This window comes from Vipera berus, assembly GCF_964194415.1.
Source record: "Vipera berus genome assembly, chromosome: 10".
NCBI lineage: Eukaryota > Metazoa > Chordata > Lepidosauria > Squamata > Viperidae > Vipera > Vipera berus.
Genome location: NC_138213.1, coordinates 4,523,475 through 4,546,082, shown reverse-complemented (window position 1 = coordinate 4,546,082; position 22,608 = coordinate 4,523,475). Strand labels below are relative to the sequence as shown.

Below are 22,608 nucleotides of genomic sequence, written 5' to 3'. Positions count from 1 at the left end.
AAGGTTTCAACATTTTAGATGTTAACAATGTTTGTAGATGTTTGCACGGAGAAAGAATGCCACCTTGGGATAACGGTCTATGTGTCGAGAGGTCTTAGCCACAAATAATATATTTCTTGGCACTGAGCAGTCACAACCTGAACGTTAGAATTCCTGATTGTAGAAAGCACTGTTAACATTAGTCAGGAGCAGTTGCCTTTCCTTGCTTCGTTGTACGGTTAGTTCTCTTAATTTAGCTTCTTGCCCCGTTGAGCTTGAGTTAAGAATACTTAAATCTTATTGATTTCAAGTGGAGCGCTCAAGCCCATTTTTCATATTGACACACTAGAATCAATGGGATTTACAAGTAGTTAACTTTGGCTGGATTATTCCCACTAATCTGAGGCAAGTCCCCTGAGTTCAGGGGATTTACCTTCATGTAAGGCAGTCTTTCTTCCACCAGTTGCTTAAATACTCAGGGATTTGCCTGAGTTCTTTCTTCATAACCGTATGTTATCCTCATTGGTTGCAATAAGAGAGAAACCTCAGGCCTGACTGTTAATTTAATGCCTGTGTGTACATCGGCTTGCCCTGATATTGCAGCAAGTCAACTAAATAATAGAAATAGAAATAGAAATAGAAATAGGATAGGATAGGATAGGATAGGATAGGATAGGATAGGATAGGATAGGATAGGATAGGATAGGATAGGATAGGATAGGATAGGACAGGACCTTGGAGGTCTTCTAGTCCAGTCCCTTGCTAAAGCAGGAGAACCTGCACCATCTCAGACAAGTGACTGACTCTAGTCTCTTCTTAAAAATCTCCAGTGATGGAGACACCCACTATTTCTGGTGGCAAGCTGTTCCACCGGTCAATTGTCCTCACTGTTAGGAAGTTTCTCCTTAGTTCCAGGTTGCTTCTCTCTCTGGTCAGTTTCCAACCATTGTTTCTCATCCTTCCCTCTGATGCTTTGGTGAATAACGTGACCCCCCACTTCTTTGTGGCAGCCCCTCAAATACTGGAAGACTGCTATCATGTCTATAGTCCTCAACTTACAACAATTCATTTAGTGACCATTCTAAGTGACAACGGCACTGAAAAAGTGACCGATGACCATTTTCCACACTTAAGAACCACTGCAGCAGCGCCGCGGTCACGGGATCCGAATTCGGTCGCTTGGCCACCGACTCGCCTTTATGACGGCAGCAGCACCCCAGGGGTCAGCAGGACCAGCTCTTGCGAGCTTCTGACCAGCCAAACTGAATTGGCTCAACGACCGTGTCACTCGTTTTAACAACTGCAGCGATTCGGTTAACGTGCGTGACAAGAAAAGGTCGTAAAACTCACTTGACAAATTTCTCACTTAGCAACGTAACCTCTGGGCTCAATTGTCGCCGTAAGCTGAGGACTATCTGTCATGACAGATACCTGATCAGACGTGTTTTTGTTTCCCCCCCCTTCTCTTCTCCTCCTGGCAGTGTCCCACAAACTTCCCTTGTATAAAGAGGAATTGGAAAAAGTCAGAAAGATCGTCCCATGTGAATCTTTCTGAACCCGTGAGGTATTTTAAGTCTTTTAAAATCACTCTCGATATAACAGAGCGCAACGATCCCCAGGATTTTTTGCAAGGCTGCCTAAGAATGAGTAATTTTCCTGTTTGGCTCCTATTGTTATGGCTTTCAAGAAATGGATGGCACCGAACACGCCATTAATCATAAGGCAGTTCCACCTATTAAAATAATATTTTTGCTGGAGGAGGGTTCCCCCCCCCCCAACACACACTTTTTCTCTAGATGGCAATGTTTCAAAATCCTGACCAAGTACAGGAGAGAAAGAAGAGTCAGTCACGTCAACCACAGCCTTTGTTGTCGCCCGTTGTGGGGCATCTGTTTATCTTTAAATCCATACTTTTATCCTATCGAGGCTAAGATATTTCAGGCCAGATTGTCAAAGGAAACGTGGCAGCATGGAATGAGTTAACTAGCTAGGATCACACAATCCCAAATAACGGAAGGTCTGTATTAATTCTAAACCGGGATTAATGAAATACATTTGCTCCCATAATACAGGCAATCCCCAAAAGGATTTAATAAAGGAATTAGGTAATGTTTATCTTAAAGGTCTTGTCCAAAATCAAGGGCTAGTTCTCTGTAACACCCTGAACCAGGGTCTAGACCAGGGACGTGTCCAACCTTGGTAACTTTAAGACTTGTGGACTTCAACTCCCAGAATTCCCTAACCAGCATGGCTGGCTGGGGAATTCTGAGTGTTGAAGTCCACAAGACTTAAAGTTGTCACGGTCGGACACCCCTGTGGTCTAGACCAGGGGTAGGCAACCTCGGCTCTTTTACGACTCATGGACTTCAACTCCCAGAATTCTGCTGACTCAGGAATTCTGGGAGTTGAAGTCCATGAGTCATAAAAGAGCCGAGGTTGCCTACCCCTGGTCTAGACTGATGGCTGATGTGACCCCAGATCCAGGTTTTCCAAACATCAACCTCAAAAAATCCTCAGCAACAAAGTTCTGGTTTCAAAGGAGGATTCAGAAGAGGAATCCAACTCAACACAGACTTCTTCAAAGAAAACCACATTGCTAAGGACACAGGGAAGAATGCTTTGAGTACTTTGAGAAGAAGAACTTTTTTCCCCCCTTCTTGGTTCTGACTAACCTGATCAAGACTTGAGGATGCTGAACTTGGAATCACACAGTCATCACTGTCGGTGACTGATTCGGCGGCGTCCTGTTGGTCCTCTTGTTCTGTGGCAAAAGGGGAAACGTTAGCCAAGGTAAGCGCAGTTGAGATTATAAAAGAAAAGGACGAACTGCAGAATAGGAAAGCTAAACAGGTGACGGTTCCAAGCAACAATAGACCATGGCTTTTCCAGGCAGACAAAACACATAATTGACCAATCAAAGGGGGTTACATTGTTTCAGATTCACCTAGCTAAATAACAACAATAATAATAATAGAGTTGGAAGGGACCTTGGAGGGCTTCTAGTCCAACCCACTGCTCAAGCAGGAGAACCTACACCATTTCAGACAAATGGCTGTCCAGTCTCTTCTTAAAAACTTCCGGTGTTGGAGCAGTCACCGCTTCTGGAGGCAGGTTGTTCCACTGGTTAGTTGTTCTCACTGTCAGGAAGTTTCTCCTTAGTTCTAGGTTGCTTCTCTCCTTGATTAGTTTCCATCCGTTGCTTTATGTCCTGCCTTCAGGTGCTTTGGAGAATAGCTTGACTCCCTCTTCTTTGGGGCAGCCCCTGAACCCCTGTGGCAACTTCTTGATCTACGTTTGATTTTGAAGATACTTTGATCTACTGGGGGGGGGGCGACGTGATAGCAGTCTTCCAATATCTCAGGGGCTGCCCCAAAGAAGAGGGAATTGACCTATTTTCCAAAGCACCTGAAGGCAGGAGAAGGAGCAATGGATGGAAACTAATCAAGGAGAGAAGCAACCTAGAACTAAGTAGAAATTTCATGAGAGTGAGAACAATTAATCAGTAGAACGGCTTGTCTCCAGAAGTTGTGGGTGCTCCATCACTTGGAGGTTTCAAAGAAGAGACTGGACAACCACTTGTCTTGAATGGTATAGGGCAGGGGTCTTCAAACTTGGCCCTTTTATGACTTCTGGACTTCAACTCCCAGAATTCCTCAGCCAGCGTGGCTGGCTGAGGAATTCTGGGAGTTGAAGTCCAGAAGTCATAAAAGGGCCAAGTTTGAAGACCCTTGGTATAGGGTCTCCTGCTCAAGCAGGTGGTTGGACCAGAAGATCTCCAAAAAGTCCCTTCCAACTCCGTTATTCGTTATTCTGATCTCAGAGATACTCAAGACTACAGTTCACTCCCAGTGAAATGAATAAATAAAAGTCCCAGCCGCTTCTTTTAAGATTCAGTATGGACCACCAACCTAATATGGACTGTACGAGGGACACCCAGAGAGTCTTCAGAACCGTGGGACCTTCCACAAGCTGGATGGAACAGCCCACCGGTTCCCACGGTGAGATGGGATTGTAATCTTCTATGGCTGCCTTTCCCAGGGTGACTTTGGCACTGCCTTGGTCAAAAGGATTCTCCTCTGGCTTGCCAGCCCTTGTTTTCACATACACGCACCGTCCGCTGGGATTTGGTTCTATTGTAGCTTTGGGTCTGATTTTGCCATTGTGATAATGATGGATGGCTTAACTGCCAGAGGAATTAATGATGGTGACACTTCCAAGGAGAGGCAATTAAATGACGTAAATCGCTTAATGGACGATCCCCCAAATGAACGTTTGCTATTCTGTGTCTTCTCCTCCAGGAACACTGGAATAATTTACGGCCCCAAACCAGCCGCCAAAGCAGTGAAAATGACTGGCAAACCTGGGTTTTTCAGCTGTTGCGTTCTAAAAAATGAGTCCCCGAAGAGTCATCATTTCTCTCGCATTTGAAGGAAGGAAAAAGCTTTCGGGGTAGACGTTAGCAAGACAGCCATTTCTGCTAAGGTGGGAATTACAGGAGAATGGGACCCATTCGCTTAAGTATAAAACTTACTGGGTTGGTTTTTTTTTGTTTTTAGCTTGATATCTGACAGGTGACAGAAGAAGAGACGAAATAACTTTATCAAAGCAATTGCTGGGGCTATTCCTGTGCTGGCCAATTCACATTCTATGTCTAAAGAGAATTTATGGTTATTTAAAAGACTCCCAAAGGTGCTTTTTTTTAAAAAAAAAAAAAGGCAACTGGATTTTCTTTGTTTTTCCTTGAAAACATTTCGCTTCTCACCCAAGAAGCTTCTTCAGTTCTTCAGCCCAGCTGCCTCTTGAAAAAGCACCTTTGGGACAACCTGGACTCGGACCACTGAGAACCTCCATAGGCAGTTGTCTAAAATACTTATACAGATAGTCCTCGACTTACAACAGTCTGTTTAGTGAACGTTCAAACTTACAATGGCCTAAAAAAAAGTACCTTATGACCGTTGGTTTTTTTTTTTTACACTTACCAGGGTCACGTGGTCAAAATTTGGACACTTGGCAACTGAGTCATATTTCAATCAATCCATCAGTCAGAATAGAGCTGGAAGGGACCCGTGAGGTCTTCTAGTCCAACCCCCTTCTCAAGCAGACCCCCCATACCATTTATGGCAGCTGCAGTGATCCCCTTTTGCGACCTTGTGACAAGCAAAGTCAAAGGGGGAAGCCGGGTTCGCTTAACAACCAACAACAACCGCGTTACCAACTGAACCACAGTTGCAGTGATTCGCTTAACAACGGTGGCACGGAAGGTCGCAAAACGGGGCAAAACCCACTTAGCAACCGCCGGGCTTAGCAGCAGAAATTTGGGGGCTCCGTTACGGGCGTAAAGCGAGGATCCACCTTCTGCACAGTGTAGGGCCAAGCCAACGCACGAAGGCAGGGGGAAAGGAGTGGGATTTTCAGGTGGAAACGGAGACGATCCAAGAGAGGTGGAGCTGTTCTGCTCGGTCTCTACCTTCGGTTTCCACTTCCTCGATTTCGGTTTGGTCTTCTGAAGTAACTGAACTCTGGTCAGCCAGCTGACCTTCCGACAGCTGAGAGAGGTCCTCCCGTTCTTGGGGCATCTCGGCTGCAGACGGCTTGCTTGGTCTGCTGTCAGCATCTGTTTCTCGTAGAGCCTTCAGCCCGAGGACAAGGAGGACCAGAGTTAATATCAATTCATTGACGCAAGCGAGATTTTGATGAGTTAGAATTTAGAGCCGCTTTTACGCGTGACAAAAGGATCTGTGTGCGTTGGCAGAGGAAAAAGCTTAACTTTGGGGTGTTGTATTCTCAGAATGCTCAAACTGACAAATAAGTCATCCGTACCTTCTATAAAACGAATTTAAAATCAAGTTGGCGGGGGGGGGGGGGAATTACATTCTTAAATGTATCCGGTCCTTGCAGTAGCTAGAAAGAAACATGAGAGTCTCTAATCCTATACTTTTGTTACTAGGGAGCCTTTGATGAATATGTCAGGTTCAATAAATCCATGCAGGTAAATCTATCTTAGAGCTCTGCTCTTCGTTCTACCAGGTATGACAGAGGCGGGGAACTATGGCCCTTTTATGACTGGTGGACTTCAACTCCCAGAATTGCTGAGCCAGCATGATAAATTGGCTGGCTGGCTCAGGAACTCTGGGAGATGAAGTCCACCAGTCATAAAAGGGCCATAGTTCCCCATCCCTGACATATGACATAACGCGTCTCGTAGCTCCTTCTAAAACCATTCCCTCCAACAGTCAATTTGCAAAATCCCCTTTCTCCTTTTCCCGTTCAATTTTTAACCATGCTAGGACTATTTGTCAAAAAGTTTCACGGGGAGAGTGATTTAGTAGTAAATAGGAACAGTCGAATCTCTTTTAACCCTTTTGGGATCAATCTTCTAGCACAGGGGTCTTCAAACGTGGCCCTTTTATGACTGGTGGATTTCAACTCCCAGAATTCCTCAGCCAGGCTGAGGAATTTTGGAAGTTGAAGTCCGCCAGTCATAAAAGAGCCAAGTTTGGAGACCCGTGTCTAGCAAAAGAGAAAAAAAACATTTCACCCTCCCCTACATCCTTGCCTTATTTTGGTCAATCTGCTGAGATTTACCCAAAGTGGTTAGAATAGTGTTTCCAAAACCTTGGCAATTTTAAGATAGGGGGACGTCAACTCCCAGAATTCCCCAGCCAGCCCTATCTTGAAGTCTACCTATCTTAAAGTCTCCAAGGTTGGGAGACCCTGGTTTAAAAGCTGAGAGTTGCCTTGGATATTGACAATAATAAGACACAGAGCAGACCGGAGCAGAAGTCATTATTTTTCAAAATGATAAAGCTTCCTCTAGCTGAGTTGAACCCTACTGTTTTTCTGGAACATTCTTCATCACAACAACATCAAATGTTTTCCTCTTTCCTTCTTCCAAGATGTTTTCAGATTTTCTTGTCTGATTTACAGTGTTACTGATAGCCTCCCATCCCAGAATAATCAGGTCTGTCCCCATTTAGCTAGCTGGGCTGAAGTTGAGCATCTTTAGAATTCAATGAAGTTTTTAATCGATTGCCACTACCCCGCTGTACAGAATGAAAACGCCGCGTGAAATAAGACACTCAGAATTATTTTTCTACACCCAAAGAAGAAAAAGAAGAGTCTGTTATCATCTCATCAGCAACGCACAAGTCTGGTGCTGAGTCCAAATCAACACAATTTTTTTTTAAAAAAAATCCAAATTACCGAATCAGTCACGTATACCATCAGCTTATGCTCTGGATGCAACATACCTAATGGAAATTCAATGTACTTTGTTTCAAGACTTGATTAACGTGAATTGCCTCATACCTCTGGATGATTTAAAAGTACAGGCTTTTCATCTTTCGCTTTCTGCAAGGCCTTTTTATCTTCTTTTTCAGGAATGGAACTCTACATTAGAATTAAAGCAAAGGAAGAGTGACTTAGACATTTGTAAACTGGCCTGAAAGGTTTTGCCAAAGGGTGCTAGTTAAAGAAAACAATAGCCTTTGGCCTGCAATCTCTCCGGCTACTGAGCCCACGGTGAGGTGATGGCATGATGCACCCAGCACTTCTGCCCATAATACCTAAACTAAATTTCTAAGGGGAAAAAATGAACTTCCTGTTATTAAAAAAAAATATCGCTTGGCAGAGAGTTCAAATGGAATTGTATGAAGACAATGCATTGTAAATTTACACAGCCAGTGCCTGAAAGCAGGACAAGAAGCAACGGATGGAAACTAGTCAAGGAGAGAAGCAACCTGGAACTAAGGAGAAACTTCCTGACAGTGAGAACAATTAACCAGTGGAACAACTCGCCTCCAGAAGTGGTGGGTGCTCCAACACTGGAAGTTTTTAAGAAAAGATTGGACAATCGTTTGTTTGAAATGGTATAGGATCTCCTGCTTGAGCAGGGGGTTAGACTAGAAGACCTCCAAGGTCCCTTCCAACTTTATATTATTATTATTGTTTTTGTTATCAAAACAAGCACATGCAATGGAAAAGCTCATACTCACTGAATTTGGCAACGGGTCCATATCTACAAAACAGACTTTCTTGTCCACTGCAGCCAAGCGCTGTCTTGGCTTAGGCTGGGGTCTCTAAAAAATAAAAATGAAAAACAAAAACATCTCGCATCAAAAGGGAATTGCCAAAATCCGGAAGAATCTGATTTGCCTAACTCGGCCGTGGGGAATCATTTTAACAGCTCTGAAAAGAAACCAACGTATCTCAAAATCTGGGCACGCCGCCATCAGGGAGATCAGGGGCTACTGTAACCTGTTGTCCATAGGATGGTCACTTCCGATTTAAAAGAGAAAGGAAGTGATAAGTGAATGAGGGACAAGGAAGTCTTTGTGCAATCAAGAATACCATTTCTTAATTAGGTCCTCTGTGCATTGTGAGGTCGAGAACAGCAGTTCTCAACCTGTGGTCCGTGGACCCCGGGGGAGGGGGGTCTGCGATGTCATCACGGGGGGTCCCCAAAGGCTAGAAGAATGTTTTGACTTAAGTCATAGATAGATAGATAGATAGATAGATAGATAGATAGATAGATAGATAGATAGATAGATAGATAGATGGATGGATGGACTTTATTTTTTTACTGTGAGCACATTAAAAATGAAAATCTGTTGTCTGCTCTCAAAAGACACCATATATCTACCCATACACATACATGACACACATGTATACATGCTATACACACACCTCTACACACGTACATACATATATACTGTATACACACACACACACACACGTAAATTTTTTGGATTGCTAACAAAGAATTAAAGAGAGACTGATATGGCCATTTCAAACTCATTTGTTCTCATGAAATGGCCATATCAGTCTCCCTTTAATTCTTTGTTAGCAATCCAAAAAATTTACACAAATAATGAGTTGTCACAGTTGTGACTACAGCTTGTGGATGGCCTTAGGTTAGGCTGATACAGGCAATAAGATTTGGCCCGTATTTGGCCTTGCAAGGTATTCTAAAATACTCAACAAATACTATATATATATATATATATATATATATATATATATATATATATATATATATATATATGTGTGTAATATGTATGTCCCCTTCATGGATTACTGCCTTGTCGTGGCGAAGGGGCTTGCGTAATTCAATGAAGCTATGAGCTATGCCGTGCAGGGCCACCCAAGACGGACAGGTCATAGCCGAGAGTTCTGACAAAACGTGATCCACTGGAGAAGGAAATGGCAACCCACTCCAGTATCTTTGCCATGAAAACCCTATGGACAGTACCAAAAGGCAAAACGATATGACGCTGGAAGATGAGCCCCTCAGGTCGGAAGGCGTCCAATATGCTACTGGGGAAGAGCAGAGGGCTAGTACTAGTAGCGCCAGAAAGAATGAAGCGACTGGGCCAAAGCCGAAAGGACGCTCAGCTGTGGATGTGTCTGGTGGTGAAAGGAAAGTCCGATGCTGTAAAGATTTTTTCTCCATAGGAACCTGGAATGTAAGATCCATGAATCAAGGAAAGCTGGACGTGGTCAAACAAGAGATGACAAGACTGAACATCGACATCTTAGGTATCAGCGAACTAAAATGGACAGGAATGGGTGAATTTAATTCAGATGACCATCAGGTATACTACTGCGGGCAAGAATCCCTCAGAAGAAATGGAGTAGCCTTCATAGTCAATAAAAGAGTAGGAAAAGCAATACTGGGATACAATCCTCAAAATGACAGAATGATCTCAGTTCGAATCCAAGGCAAACCATTCAATATCACAGTAGTCCAAGTCTATGCCCCAACCACCAGTGCTGAAGAGGATGAAATTGACCGGTTCTATGAAGCCCTACAGCACCTTATAGAAGTAACACCAAAACATGATGTCCTTATCATCATGGGGGATTGGAATGCTAAAGTAGGAAGCCAAAAGATAACTGGAATAACAGGCAAGTTTGGCCTTGGAGTACAAAATGAAGCAGGGCACAGGCTGATAGAATTTTGTCAAGAGAATACGATGGTCATAGCAAACACTCTTTTCCAACAACCCAAGAGACGGCTCTACACATGGACATCACCAGACGGTCAACACAGAAATCAGATTGACTATATGCTCTGCAGCCAAAGATGGAGAAGCTCTATACAGTCAGTAAAAACAAGACCAGGAGCTGACTGTGGCTCAGACCATGAGCTTCTCCTTGCAAAGTTTAAGCTTAAACTGAAGAAAGTAGGGAAAAGCACTAGGCCACTCAGGTATGAATTAAATCATATCCCTGTTGAATATACAGTAGAGGTGACAAATAGATTTAAGGAATTAGATTTGATAGACAGAGTGCCTGAAGAACTATGGACAGAGGTTCGTGACATTGTACAACAGGTAGCAACCAAAACCATCCCAAAGAAAAAGAAATGCAAGAAAGCAAAATGGCTGTCTGAGGAAGCTTTGCAAATAGCTAAGGAAAGGAGGGAAGCGAAAGGCAAGGGAGAAAAACATAGATATGCCCAATTGAATGCAGAATTCCAGAGAATAGCTAGAAGAGATAAAAATGCCTTCTTAAATGAACAGTGCAAAGAAATAGAAGAAAACAATAGCATAGGGAGGACCAGAGATCTTTTCAAGAAAATTGGAGAGATGAAGGGAACGTTTAATGCAAAAATGGGCATGATAAAGGACCAAAATGGCAGGGACCTAACAGAGGCAGAAGAGATTAAGAAGAGGTGGCAAAATTACACAGAAGAACTATACAAGAATGAGCTTAACGTCCCTGATAATCACAATGAGGTGGTCACTGACCTCGAGCCAGACATCCTAGAATGTGAAGTGAAGTGGGCCTTAGAAAAGCTGAGCAACAACAAAGCTAGTGGAGGTGACAGTATTCCAGCTGAGCTATTCAAAATCTTAAAAGACAGTGCAGTAAAAGTGCTACACTCAATTTGCCAGCAAATTTGGAAAACTCAACAGTGGCCACAGGATTGGAAAAGATCAGTTTACATTCCAATTCCAAAGAAAGGCAGTGCCAAAGAATGTTCAAACTATCGCACCATTGCACTCATTTCTCATGCTAGTAAAGTCATGCTTAAAATCCTACAAGCTAGACTTCAGCAGTATGTGGATCGAGAACTACCAGAAGTACAGGCAGGATTTCGAAGAGGCAGAGGAACTAGAGATCAAATTGCCAACATACGCTGGATCATGGAGAAAGCTAGGGAGTTCCAGAAAAACATCTACTTCTGCTTCATTGACTATGCCAAAGCCTTTGATTGTGTGGATCATAACAAACTGTGGCAAGTTCTTAAAGAGATGGGAGTACCAGACCATCTTATTTGTCTCTTGAGAAACCTATATGCGGGTCAAGAAGCAACAGTGAGAACTGGACACGGAACCACTGATTGGTTCAAAATTGGGAAAGGAGTCAGGCAAGGCTGTATACTGTCGCCCTGCCTATTTAACTTATATGCAGAGCACATCATGAGAAAGGCAGGGCTAGATGAATCAAAAGTTGGAATTAAGATTGCCGGAAGAAATATCAACAACCTAAGATACGCAGATGATACCACTCTAATGGCAGAAAGTGAAGAAGAACTAAAGAGCCTCTTGTTGCGGGTGAAGAAGGAGAGTGCAAAAGTTGGGTTGAAACTTAACATTAAGAAAACCAAGATCATGGCATCTGGCCCTCTCAATTCCTGGCAAATAGATGGGGAAGAAATGGAGGTAGTGACAGATTTTATTTTCCTGGGCTCCAAGATCACTGCAGATGGGGACTGTAGCCAAGAAATTAAAAGACGCTTGCTCCTGGGGAGGAAAGCCATGGCAAATCTAGACAGCACACTAAAAAGCAGAGACATCACCCTGTCAACAAAAGTGCGTATAGTCAAGGCTATGGTCTTCCCAGTTGCAATGTATGGCAGTGAAAGTTGGACCATAAGAAAGGCTGAGCGCCAAAGAATTGAGGCCTTTGAACTATGGTGCTGGAGAAGACTCCTGCGAGTCCCTTGGACTGCAAGGCGATCAAACCGGTCAGTCCTAGAGGAGATCAATCCTGACTGCTCTTTAGAAGGCCAGATCCTGAAGCTAAAACTCAAATACTTTGGCCACCTAATGAGAAGGAAGGACTCACTGGAGAAGAGCCTAATGCTGGGAAAGATCGAGGGCAATAGAAGAAGGGGACGACAGAGAATGAGGTGGCTGGATGGAGTCACTGAAGCAGTAGGCGTGAGCTTAAATGGACTCCAGAAGATGGTAGAGGACAGGAAGGCCTGGAGGAATGTTGTCCATAGGGTCGCGATGGGTCGGACACGACTTCGCAGCTAACAACAACAACAATATGTATGTATATGTATATGTATATATTTAACACATATCTCCCTCACTCTGTTACACGGCACTCGGGATTCGACCCGCCAAACTGCCGACCTTCTGATCGACAAGCTCAGCGTCCTAACACACTGAGCCACCGCGTCCCTTATATATATATTTTTGAACACATTTTCAACTGTGGCTGAATCTGGGTGTTCTGCTTCGGATACCACGAAGCCCCCTCCTCCCAGAAGGTTACCAGGAAAACAGGTCATGGCGAGGAGGTGTCTTAGTGGTTTGTGGCCACAAAAGGTCTTTCAAGGGGGTCCGTGGTGAAGAAAAGGTTGGGGACCACTGGTCTAGAAGTCACATTTATACTTAGAGGGCAGCTTGTTAAGAGAACACAGCTCTAGACTATGAGGAAAGGCTGAATACCATCACTGGTGAGAAAGACGGAGGCAGCAGTGGACCTTCTCCTTGCCCCTTCACTGGTTTCTCATTCTGGATGTAATCTGTGAGGTTTGTTGCTACAATGGAGCTGGCTGGCTGAAGGTAAGTCAGCTTCCATTTCAGTTCAATGTTGACTGTCCCAGCGGGACGAGCTTCAGAATCTGTTAATTCAAAGGTCCCTGAAAAAATCAAACGCAAACATGAGTCATTCATCTTGGAAAGACGTTTGAAGGGGGTTTGCACCATACAACATAAACCACTTTAAAACTGGACAAGCTTAGGAAGGGTCCTTGTTGCTCTCTGAGCTGGGTTGTTTTCTTGCAGACGTTTCATGATAACATCATCAGCACACACGTTACCGAGTTTGGGTCATGAAACGTCTGCAAGAAAACAAGCTCAGAGAGCACCAAGGACCCCTCGTTTCAGTCCTAAGCTACAAAATGTTCTCCTTTATTAGGACAAGTTTAAGAATGATCTGCCCAACTTAAGATCCGGTTTAGCAAAGGGGTAGGATCTTACCTGAAATGGATTTACCATGGGCCAATGAAATTAAAGGAACATTTGCTTTTCCTAGGTAAACCCCATCTTCTGCTTCCCCGTCATCAAAGACGTAGACATTCAAAAATTCGGATTTCAGATAACGGTCGAGGTCAGCATTCATTGGCACTGGGAAGCCCATGTGGTCGTCAAACTGAGGTTGGTTGCTGCTGGGGACGATGGCCGTATCGTGATCGGCAAAGTCAAAGAACTTATAAACCACGTAAGAACTTGGCTGGAGGTTGGTGTTTCGGCCCGGCAAATCGTTACAACTTTTTACTGTAATGTGGAGCTCATTTAAGTTTCCATCTATTGAAGGACTGCCTTGGAGAGGATTGAGTGCTGGCTATTTTGACAAAAAGGAGGGGGGGGGGAAAGAGATAAATTTATGTTTTTGTTTTTTAACTGCAAAGGTGAACATCTGTCACTAGGCTCAGTTGCATCCAATCTCTAACTGACATAGCTTGTAATCATCGTAAAAACCGCTCCAGTCGAAAAGGGTAGGGCATATTCAAATCAGAATAATCTGAATCTTTGGCCATGTTGATAAAACTATCAGTAGGAACATCTGCAGTAGATCCTTGTGTAGCTGGAAGGACACACACACACACACACACACACACACACACACACACAGAGAGAGAGAGAGAGAGAGAGAGAAGGATTGCCACCAAGGTAGAATAGGACCTGAAAAAACAGTGAACAACTCTAGAAGCTGTGAAATTTAAACAAAGCAACATACTTTGGCGATTGCAGTGTCACCAAAGACACAGGAAGAGAAGTGTTCTTGAGGCAACAACAGTAATGCATCTAAAAAAACAACAACCCCTGATACTTGCTTGATCTTTGAAATTTGCTGCGATGTAACCAAGGGCTTTTGCGCGTTCCTTGTACAGTCTGATCGCTTGGTCCATGGGAACTCTTAACCTGACCCAATATTCCACGGTGCCGTAATTTTGAATTTCTCTTCCAACTCCTACAAGTCAAAGTTCATGGACATTTGCAAGGTCAAAAATTTCAGCCTCAAGATCGTCCACGTTATTTGCAGTCATTGCGAATTCAAATTCATGCTTTCTTTTAGAGTGTATTTTAATGCCTTGTAATAATGTTATTTCAATCTAAAAGGGTCGTGTATCTTAAATAGGCCATAATTAGGTAGACTACAATGGCAATTTCTTATTGCCAGGGCATTAGTGAAACAAGACCTGGCTTGTACATGGAATAATACAACATAATAATGGAGGCATTCGTAATTAACAAACATCTACTACCCCTTTTCTCCAACTTCTCCATAATATTTTGTTGCACACCAACGTTCTTCAACCAAATGATAGCAGCATGGAATTGATTTAGCTACCTAATTTATGTCAACAATAACACCAATTTTCTCTAGTTATATCAAAAGAAGGGCTGTGTTTTTTTTTCATGTGAACACGAGCTGGTAAACAGGCATTTATAAACGCATGATCAGTTAAGTGACACTAATTCGTGGATTAGCTTCGCTGAAATCCGCATAACTTAATCACGAGTACAAGTGCACCGGACTGCAATCTTGCGTCTTCCTTTTTTAATTTAAGAAACCGCTCATTTGCCAAAAATCTCCAGATGGATTTAGGCTGACCTCAACTTAACATTTCCTAACTGAGTTGGACAAAGTACCTCAGAAATTACAGTAGGTGGTATAATTAAAAAAAAATGCTTGGAGACTGTTAGTTGCAACAGAGTGATCTATGTCAGAGGTCCATAACCTTTTGGGCACCAGAGCCGGTTCTGTGGAGAGAGGTTTTTGCACGGACCGGAAAGTGTGTGGTTTTGTGTGCTACCTGCATCTCACGGATGGGGCTTTGCTTGTGTACGTGGCCCGGTTGCTGGCATGCCGCACCCGGTACCGGTCCACAAACCGGGGGTTGGGGACTCCGATCTAGCTAATCACTGAGGCTGGTTGCTAAATACATAACATTTGTTTCTAAACACAGTTACCAAAGCAATCAAAAATGCAACTTCAACATCCACAAGCGACACCTACCAACCAAGATGGAGGAACCGCAGATTCTACCGTTTTTTTCTAGAATTTCCTGGAACCTCAGCTGGCAAGCTCCCGCGGTTTCAAAGTCTACGCCATGAGCGAGATGGATTTCCAGGGTGGTGGCGCTTTTCTGCAAATACTGCAAAAAGCAATCGTCCACCCGCACCAGATACTGAGAGGTGAAATTGTAGGCCGGGCTGAGCCCTTGAACAACCGGAGTGGTCTGTAGTTCGAAATCGTAGAAGGCGTAAGTGCAGAACGTGGCGGGCTCTTGGTCCCCAAAAGAGGCGGCCGCTTCTGGGGAAAACGCCACCCGGCTGATGTGGATCTCAAAGAGGTTCTCTCCTCTTTCCAAATGAGCCGTTTCGTCAAAGTCATCCACAGGTTCGTCAGCCATCAGCTCTGGTCGAAATTTGTACTGTTTGGTACCGTAAGCGATATCCTTCAGCTGGGCTGGCAAGGCAAAGAAGAGGCGGCGGACATGAATTCATTGGGGAAGGAGGTTAAATTCTTCCTCGCTACGGAGATTCTCGGTCATTCCGGTCATGGTTGTCCCAAAGGTGCTGGGTTTTTTCCCCCGGAGGCAACTGGACTTTCTTTTGTTTTTCTTTTGAAGACGTTTCGTTTCTCATCCAAAAGAAGCTTCCTCAGCTCTGACTAGAGGGTAGATGAGTGGGAGTGGTAGATGCTGCCCCTCCCCACCCACCAGTCAGAGCTGAAGAAGCTTCTGGGATGAGAAGTGAAATGACTTCAAAAGAAAAACAAAGAAAGTCCAGTTGCCTCCTGGGGAAAAAAAAAAAGCACCTTTGGCTTTTTTCCTCGCTGCTTCCTCGGAATTTGTGAGTCTAACCCTCAGATCCATAATTTACAGCCGTGTTCCCCAATCTCTTCGGGATGACGGCCCAGCGTGGGGGGGGGGGTTGGGAGGGGAAGAGGGGATGGTTTTGTGCGAGGGGCAAGAATGCACGTGCATGTGTGCACAAGCTTCATTTGTACGAGCGAGCGCAAGTTGGGCTGCCAGCGTGTGTGCCGGCCAGTCAACTCACGCAGCCTGGTTGCGAACAGGTCATGGCTTAATCATGGCTGTGGACCCCTGATTTAGAAGGATGCATTACATGTGCACTAAAAGAAACTAGAAAACCTAACAAGGAGACAAAGCGACAACCCTAAAGAAGGAGAAATTTCTGGACAGTAAGAATAATCAGCCAGTGGAACTGCTTGCCACCAGAAGTGGTGAATGCTCCAACACTGGAGGCTTTTAAGAAGAGACCGGACAGCCATTTGTCTGAAATGATAGAGGGTCTCTTGCTTAGGCAGAGGGTTGGACTAGAAGACCTCCAAGGTCCCTTCCAACCCTGTTATTCTGCAATTCTTAAATGCTCTGCTATAGGTAGTCCTCTTCATACGACCGCCATCAAGCCCAAACTTTCCACTGCTAAGCGAGGCAGTCGTTAAGGGGGCTGCGCCTCGTTTTGCAACCTTTTCGCCCCCGCTGTGTAATCATCGCTGTTGTTAAGTGAATCATTCGGCGGTTAGGCAAACAGGGCTTCCCCCAGTGACTTTGCTTGAAAAACGGCCGTAGCTGACTTTTCTCAGTGCCGTCGTAACTTCGAACGGTCACTAAACGAACGATTGTTAAGTCGAGGCCTACCTGTATTTCTTTCCACAAATCTCAGTTGACGCCCCCAATGGAATTCCTGGGTTTTTACCGGTGAAACACAATCGAATAGGTGGTCACAACTGAACCCTTCACTTCCTTTCCTAATTTCTTTCCCTCCCCCCCCTCTCCTAAAGTACTTTCTGTGGTAAAATCGGAATTCTGGACGATATACCTTCTAGTTTTCTGATACGGGCAGCTCTAATGTCAAGGAGGTGGACGTACTGTTCCAGTTTGAACTCATAATCCTCCTGCGAGGCCTCCATTTTTCGTGTCACACATTCCACCTCTGCCTGACGATGCGAGGAAGAACAGAGCGTTAGGCTCACAGCCCATGCTTTGCGCCAAGCAGAGTTTGTCAACGAAGGCCCTTTCCCCCAATACGACGAAACCATCATTTTTTTTTCCTAAGTGCCGGAATTTATTTAGTTATTCAGTTATCGAATTTAGAAACCACCCAGCTCCCTCACAGAGGGAGGCTCTGGGCGGTGTATACAAATAAAATTACTGGGCGAGGAGGGACAGTTAAGTCAAATTTTTGATCTTCCCAAGCCTCTTTGAGGTATTAAATTCTAATTTTGGAATTTTTTTTAAAAAAAGTCTTAATTGCGAGAAAGGGCCAATCCCTGATTCTGCATCCTTTTCTATGTGTCTCACATTATGAATGAAAATGTGAGACCAACAAACGCACAAGATGCCCCAGAGAGAAAAGGCAAACGCCACGGGCTTTCATTTTTTTTTTGGGGGGGGGAGAGGAGATGAAAATCCCCGAACATTTTGAGTAACGCTACTCGGAAATAAGAAAATGAAAGAAAACCCAAACTCAGCGGAATTGAATTGGGGATAAAATTGTCTCCCTGTGACAAATTATCTCATAATTATTCAGGAGGATGGAGACAAGGGTAGCAAGTCTTGGCTTTGTCCTTCATTCACTGAGCTGGGGAACACTTCGTGCAACATTCGATAGACTTGGACAAGATTCGGTCCTGAAAACATACAGGTCACCCTAGCACCGATGACGTTACCTGGCTGGGTAATGAAATGTCATCAAGAAAACCATGAAGCTCAGATACATTGGATACCATCTATACTGCTCTGGGTTGGTGGTAGGATTAGGGGAAATCGCTCTTTCTCTTGAGGAAACAGAAGGATACGAAGAATGCAAGTATGACTGATGCCTGAATATATTTCAAATAGGGGCTGGCTTGGGAAAATTTTGATTTTTATGTTTGTTGGTACAATGCAATCTTAGTATTAAACCATTTACCCCCACCACCAAACCTGACTTTTAAGATCCCTTTAATCGCTGGGCTTCAGTAGACCCAAACATTTAATTTAATTAGGCTGGGGGTGCTGGTGTGCAAACCGCAGTATTTTTTGCATATAAACCACTTTCTAGAAAAAAGTGGGGAGGGGGTGACGCATGCTGGAGTTACACTGTTAAATGAAAAGTTTATTTCAAGAGTGAAGTCTGGTAGAGTTCAGCTCATTAAGATTTGGTTAGTTACCACATAAAATATTGGATTCATTAATCTTCATCATGAGATATTTCCCCCCCCCCAAAAAAAAACCCACAAAAAAATGAGGCAAGCACAATGACAGATACTTCAGGTTCAGCTGCAGTGAGAAAATTAAGTACCTGATAGTCTTTGTTAATTTTGTGCTGCACAATTAACATATTGCGTGTCTTTTCAAGTTCTTGAACAGTTTCTGCATGAACTGCCTGAAGATCACGCAGGGATCGCTCTAAATCCTTATGGCTGTCATCTTGTACTTTCTCCAAAAACCCGAGGTTTCCACTTGCTTGCTGTCTATGAACCTAGGTCATAAAAGTTGACAGCTTTATAATTAGTTTTTTTACATGTAAAAAAAACACCCTTTTATTTTAATTGTAATAAATGGACCTCTCTCTTTTCAGCATTAAAATAAATCTGTGCTGAAAGACCAAGCTTCTGTATTTCTCAGTGCTCTGCGGAAAAAAAAAAAAGGAAGGCAGCTCAGAACTAATTAGCAATCTGCTTTGAGCCAAATCCTATACATCTTTATTCAGAAATAAGTTTCAAACAAGTTCAAAGGAATTCAAGAGTCATTTCAATGAGAGCTGGTATGGTATCTGTAGATAAAAACTGTGGCTGCAAATTTCTGCATATCTAAGGTAACAGAATTTACCTCTAGTTAGTATTGCAAACTGAACTGCAAATCTCCCAGTCACAGGAATTAATAGTTCTGTCAATTTATAAACTCCGTTCTGTCAATTTTCTATATCTCTGTGCGCGTCAACTCAGATGCACACAAAACATACCACCTATGTGGTGTTTACCTAATCGGGTGGAAGATACTGCACAATCTGTTGGGCACTGGAGACTGGACAGACTCTCCCCTCATTTCCTTAACCTGGTACTTCTCTAGATGTGCTGGCCTAAAATTCCCATAATTCCCACTGGCGGGGCTGGCTGCAAATTATGGAAATCGAGATTGCACACATCTGGAAAATGTCAGGTGGGCTGAGGCTATTGCCAGATTTATTACCCTTTCCAAGGTGCTGCAAATGACTTTGTTGTTGCATCTGATGTTAAGCACAGGTCTAAAATAATGAGAAAAAGATGTTTTGCTTGTAGAATTGCTACATTTAAGGTGGGTGCATCCGAGATGATTCAGGCATGTGCTTTCCATATATCTATATCTATATCTATATCTATATCTATATCTATATCTATATCTATATCTATCTCAATCTCAATCTCATCTATCTATCATCTATCTATCTATCTATCTATCTATCTATCTATCTATCTATCTATCTATCTATCTATCTATCTATCTATCTATCTATCTATCTTTCTATCTCATCTATCTATCTATCTATCTATCTATCTATCTATCTATCTATCTATCTATCTATCTATCTATCTATCTATCTATCTATCTATCTATCTATCTATCTATCTATCTAAAACAACACAATGAGAAATTTTCAAGTGCAACTCAACATAAAGTTCACCCACACTGATTTTGGTTGGTATTAGTTCGCTTTTCCCTGAAAAAAAATATTAACTAAAAAAGCTTCATTTTTGTGGAGAGGGAAAACCCACCCACCCGTTTTTCTTATGGAAGAGATTGCTATAAGGCCAACACTTTAATAACAATTGGGTTTCATTAAAGAGGGAGAAATCTCTCCATTAGAGACTCGTCTATACTTGTTCAAGAAAAGTCAATTCTTCTCGTCCAACCTAAAAGCTTTCAGAATTTGTTTCCACCCCAGGCAATCTGCAGAGTTGGTTTGATGAAGCCTAGCAATGGGGATAACGGGTTTACAGAAAGCCACAATGTTAAGGATCTTTGGGTCGGAGAGGATTCTTGAAGCAAATCTGGGTAGATTTAAGGTAATTTGACTTCCGTTGTCATAATGGAAAACGCATACAACATTAATGTGTTTTATCCTGCTACCTTTTCTGGTTTTTTGTTCGGAGAAAAGGGACGAACCAGTGGACGCTATTCAAGCAAAAAACAAACAAACAAACGTGAGCTTGCAAACAAAGCAGGAGAAAAGCTCCTCTGAATAACCAGATGTTTTCAGGATGGTACTGGGTGAGAAGAGAAAGAGCTTGAGGGAGGGAGGGTTGTGAGCGTTTGTGCTAGTTACCTTCAGAAGTGTGAGAGCCTCGTCGTCGAGTTCGGCATCATCGTTCTCCTGAAACAGAGAAAGGAGAGACAAAAAGGGTCTCTTCAAGAAATGAATAATGGAAGGAGACTCTCTCTCTTGTATTCGCATAAAACATGACATTTGGCTGGACAGCATGAATAAATAAATGAACACTGCCATATCCTCAGTTACTCGGTTTGAGCTTTTAAGAAAGAAGCATTTGCATAAAATATAGAAAGCTTCCCCACCCACCCCCACCCCCACCCCCTTTTTTTTAGTCATTCTCTAAACAAGGAGGGGGGGAAAAATTCACCTTGGTGAAAAAATTCACGCGGGCCTTCAGCTCTTCCAGCTGTTGCTTCTGCTCAAGACAGCGCCTTCGTAGCTCCTGATTCTCCTGGCCCAGCTTTTCAGTTTGGTCTCAAAAGGGAGGGAGGGGGGGGGAGAAGTCTTTTTTTTTTTTTACACCCAGCAGAATCTGAGAAACTCCACCTGCGGTTCTTCGGTCTACTTAACTTGCAACACATTTAGGTTAAGCAATACGTTATATCACATGCAACGCTGTGTGTTTCAACCATCACTTTGCCCTAGACCAGCGGTCCCCAATTTTTCTGGCTTTGCGCACTGGCGTTGAGGGGGGGGGAGCAGTGAGAGGAAATGGTGCAAACGGCAGGCACGCTTGTGCACGCAGCTCCAACTAAGATGAGCAGCGGGCACTCGGGCAAGTGAAACTGTGTGTGCACGCTCGCCTGCGGCTCGTGTGGCCCGGTTCCAAACGGGCCACAGTCCAGTACCAATAGTGGGCTGTGGCTTGGGCGTTGGGGGGACCCCTCCCCTAGATGGATTTGAATCCAAGAGCTAAGGAAGGAAAGGGCTCAACTTTCATAGCCCTGTGGAAAGCAGGGAACTTTCTTTAGAGAGCTGATCGATCGATGGCAGCCTATGGAACTGTACTGGAAGCAGAATGCCAAATTACTCAAGATGGTACAGTGGCACCTTGGTGTTCAGCTGCTTTGAGAGTCATCAAATTTGGTACTTGACGCATTACGAACCCGAGGAACAGTGTTAAGAAAAATTCCATTATTCATCTATGAAAGGCTTCCAAGGCAGGAAACTAGCTTCTGGGGGGTGCGATTCGGCTTTAATTCAAAACAAGGTCCAACCCCAATCGCAGAGTCCTTAGGCTCATAAAAGAACAGGCGCTTAAGAAAACAAAGATTAAGATAATCTACCGATAAAACAAACAGCTGTCAAAACCTGTTTGCCCGAATATCATCATCTGTAATCAATACAGGGAAGGTGCTGACCCATGCATTCCACGTTTGTAAAGAACTGGAAGACGAAAAGGGCTCCTAAGCCTGCAATTAATTTCAGCATTAAAACTGTATTGAAATGTTCCAACCGAAAGGATAATAAAACCTGAAACTAATCTGTAAAACCGGAGAGCGCAAAAGTGTGTCTCTGTGTGTGCGTGGGGTGGGGGTGGTTGGGGGGGGGGAGGCAGCTGAGTGGGGAACAGGCAAGGGATCAAAACAGTTCTTACTGTCTAAACAAATTTGTGAACTTTCAGAAGAGCTCTCCGACAAACGGTAAATGAAATCAAGAGCGAACGAATCAAGGCTTGCTCTGTTCACTGACTTTAGCTGAAGAAGGCAATCAGCTCCAGAACCAACTTATTATTTCCTTAGCGGTGATTCACTCAGGATTCTGCACTGCTCTAAGAGATGGCAATTATTAGAAGCAAAGCTGGGGTCCCCGTTTAGGAGAGGACGGGGTGGGGAGTGGGCGGCGAGGAGGGATTTGCAAAGAGAGAGCCATCAAATACCCAGAGCTCCTATCTGCAGTTCTGCTACAATTCGGTCCAGATTTACATCCTCGCTGCTGTTTCGGGAAATCCAAGCTACACAAAAATATATAACCCTGGGGTGTGTGGTATGCGTGTGTGTGTATGGGTGTAACAGCTTTGATTGTGTCTGGGTCAGGGATAATTGGGCCTTTTCTCATGTCAACATTATCACCTGCCTTCCAGCCAAAGAGAAAGGGGAGACCAGCGTAGTAAGTC

At 43.7% G+C, this 22,608-nt stretch overlaps 1 protein-coding gene across 7 annotated transcripts in view; it reads right to left on the bottom strand.

The window, feature by feature from the left end:
* The window catches only part of RPGRIP1L (RPGRIP1 like), a 57,088-nt gene that overhangs the window by 17,574 nt on the left and 16,906 nt on the right, over positions 1-22,608 (bottom strand). For 6 of the 7 annotated variants that reach the window (XR_014027469.1, XM_081335735.1, XM_081335736.1 and 3 more), the window contains 12 exons: positions 20,860-20,966; positions 20,547-20,594; positions 18,543-18,722; positions 17,079-17,196; positions 15,247-15,699; positions 14,056-14,196; positions 13,203-13,562; positions 12,669-12,862; positions 7,974-8,057; positions 7,288-7,368; positions 5,447-5,609; positions 2,652-2,740 (listed from right to left, as the gene is read on the bottom strand). Coding sequence is in view for 6 of the 7 variants with exons in the window: in XM_081335735.1 (XP_081191861.1) it covers positions 2,652-2,740; positions 5,447-5,609; positions 7,288-7,368; positions 7,974-8,057; positions 12,669-12,862; positions 13,203-13,562; positions 14,056-14,196; positions 15,247-15,699; positions 17,079-17,196; positions 18,543-18,722; positions 20,547-20,594; positions 20,860-20,966 (2,018 nt within the window). In the remaining variant the exon portion in view is untranslated. The remainder of the gene's footprint in view (positions 1-2,651; positions 2,741-5,446; positions 5,610-7,287; positions 7,369-7,973; positions 8,058-12,668; positions 12,863-13,202; positions 13,563-14,055; positions 14,197-15,246; positions 15,700-17,078; positions 17,197-18,542; positions 18,723-20,546; positions 20,595-20,859; positions 20,967-22,608) is intronic. The other variant, XM_081335737.1, reaches the window with a different exon arrangement.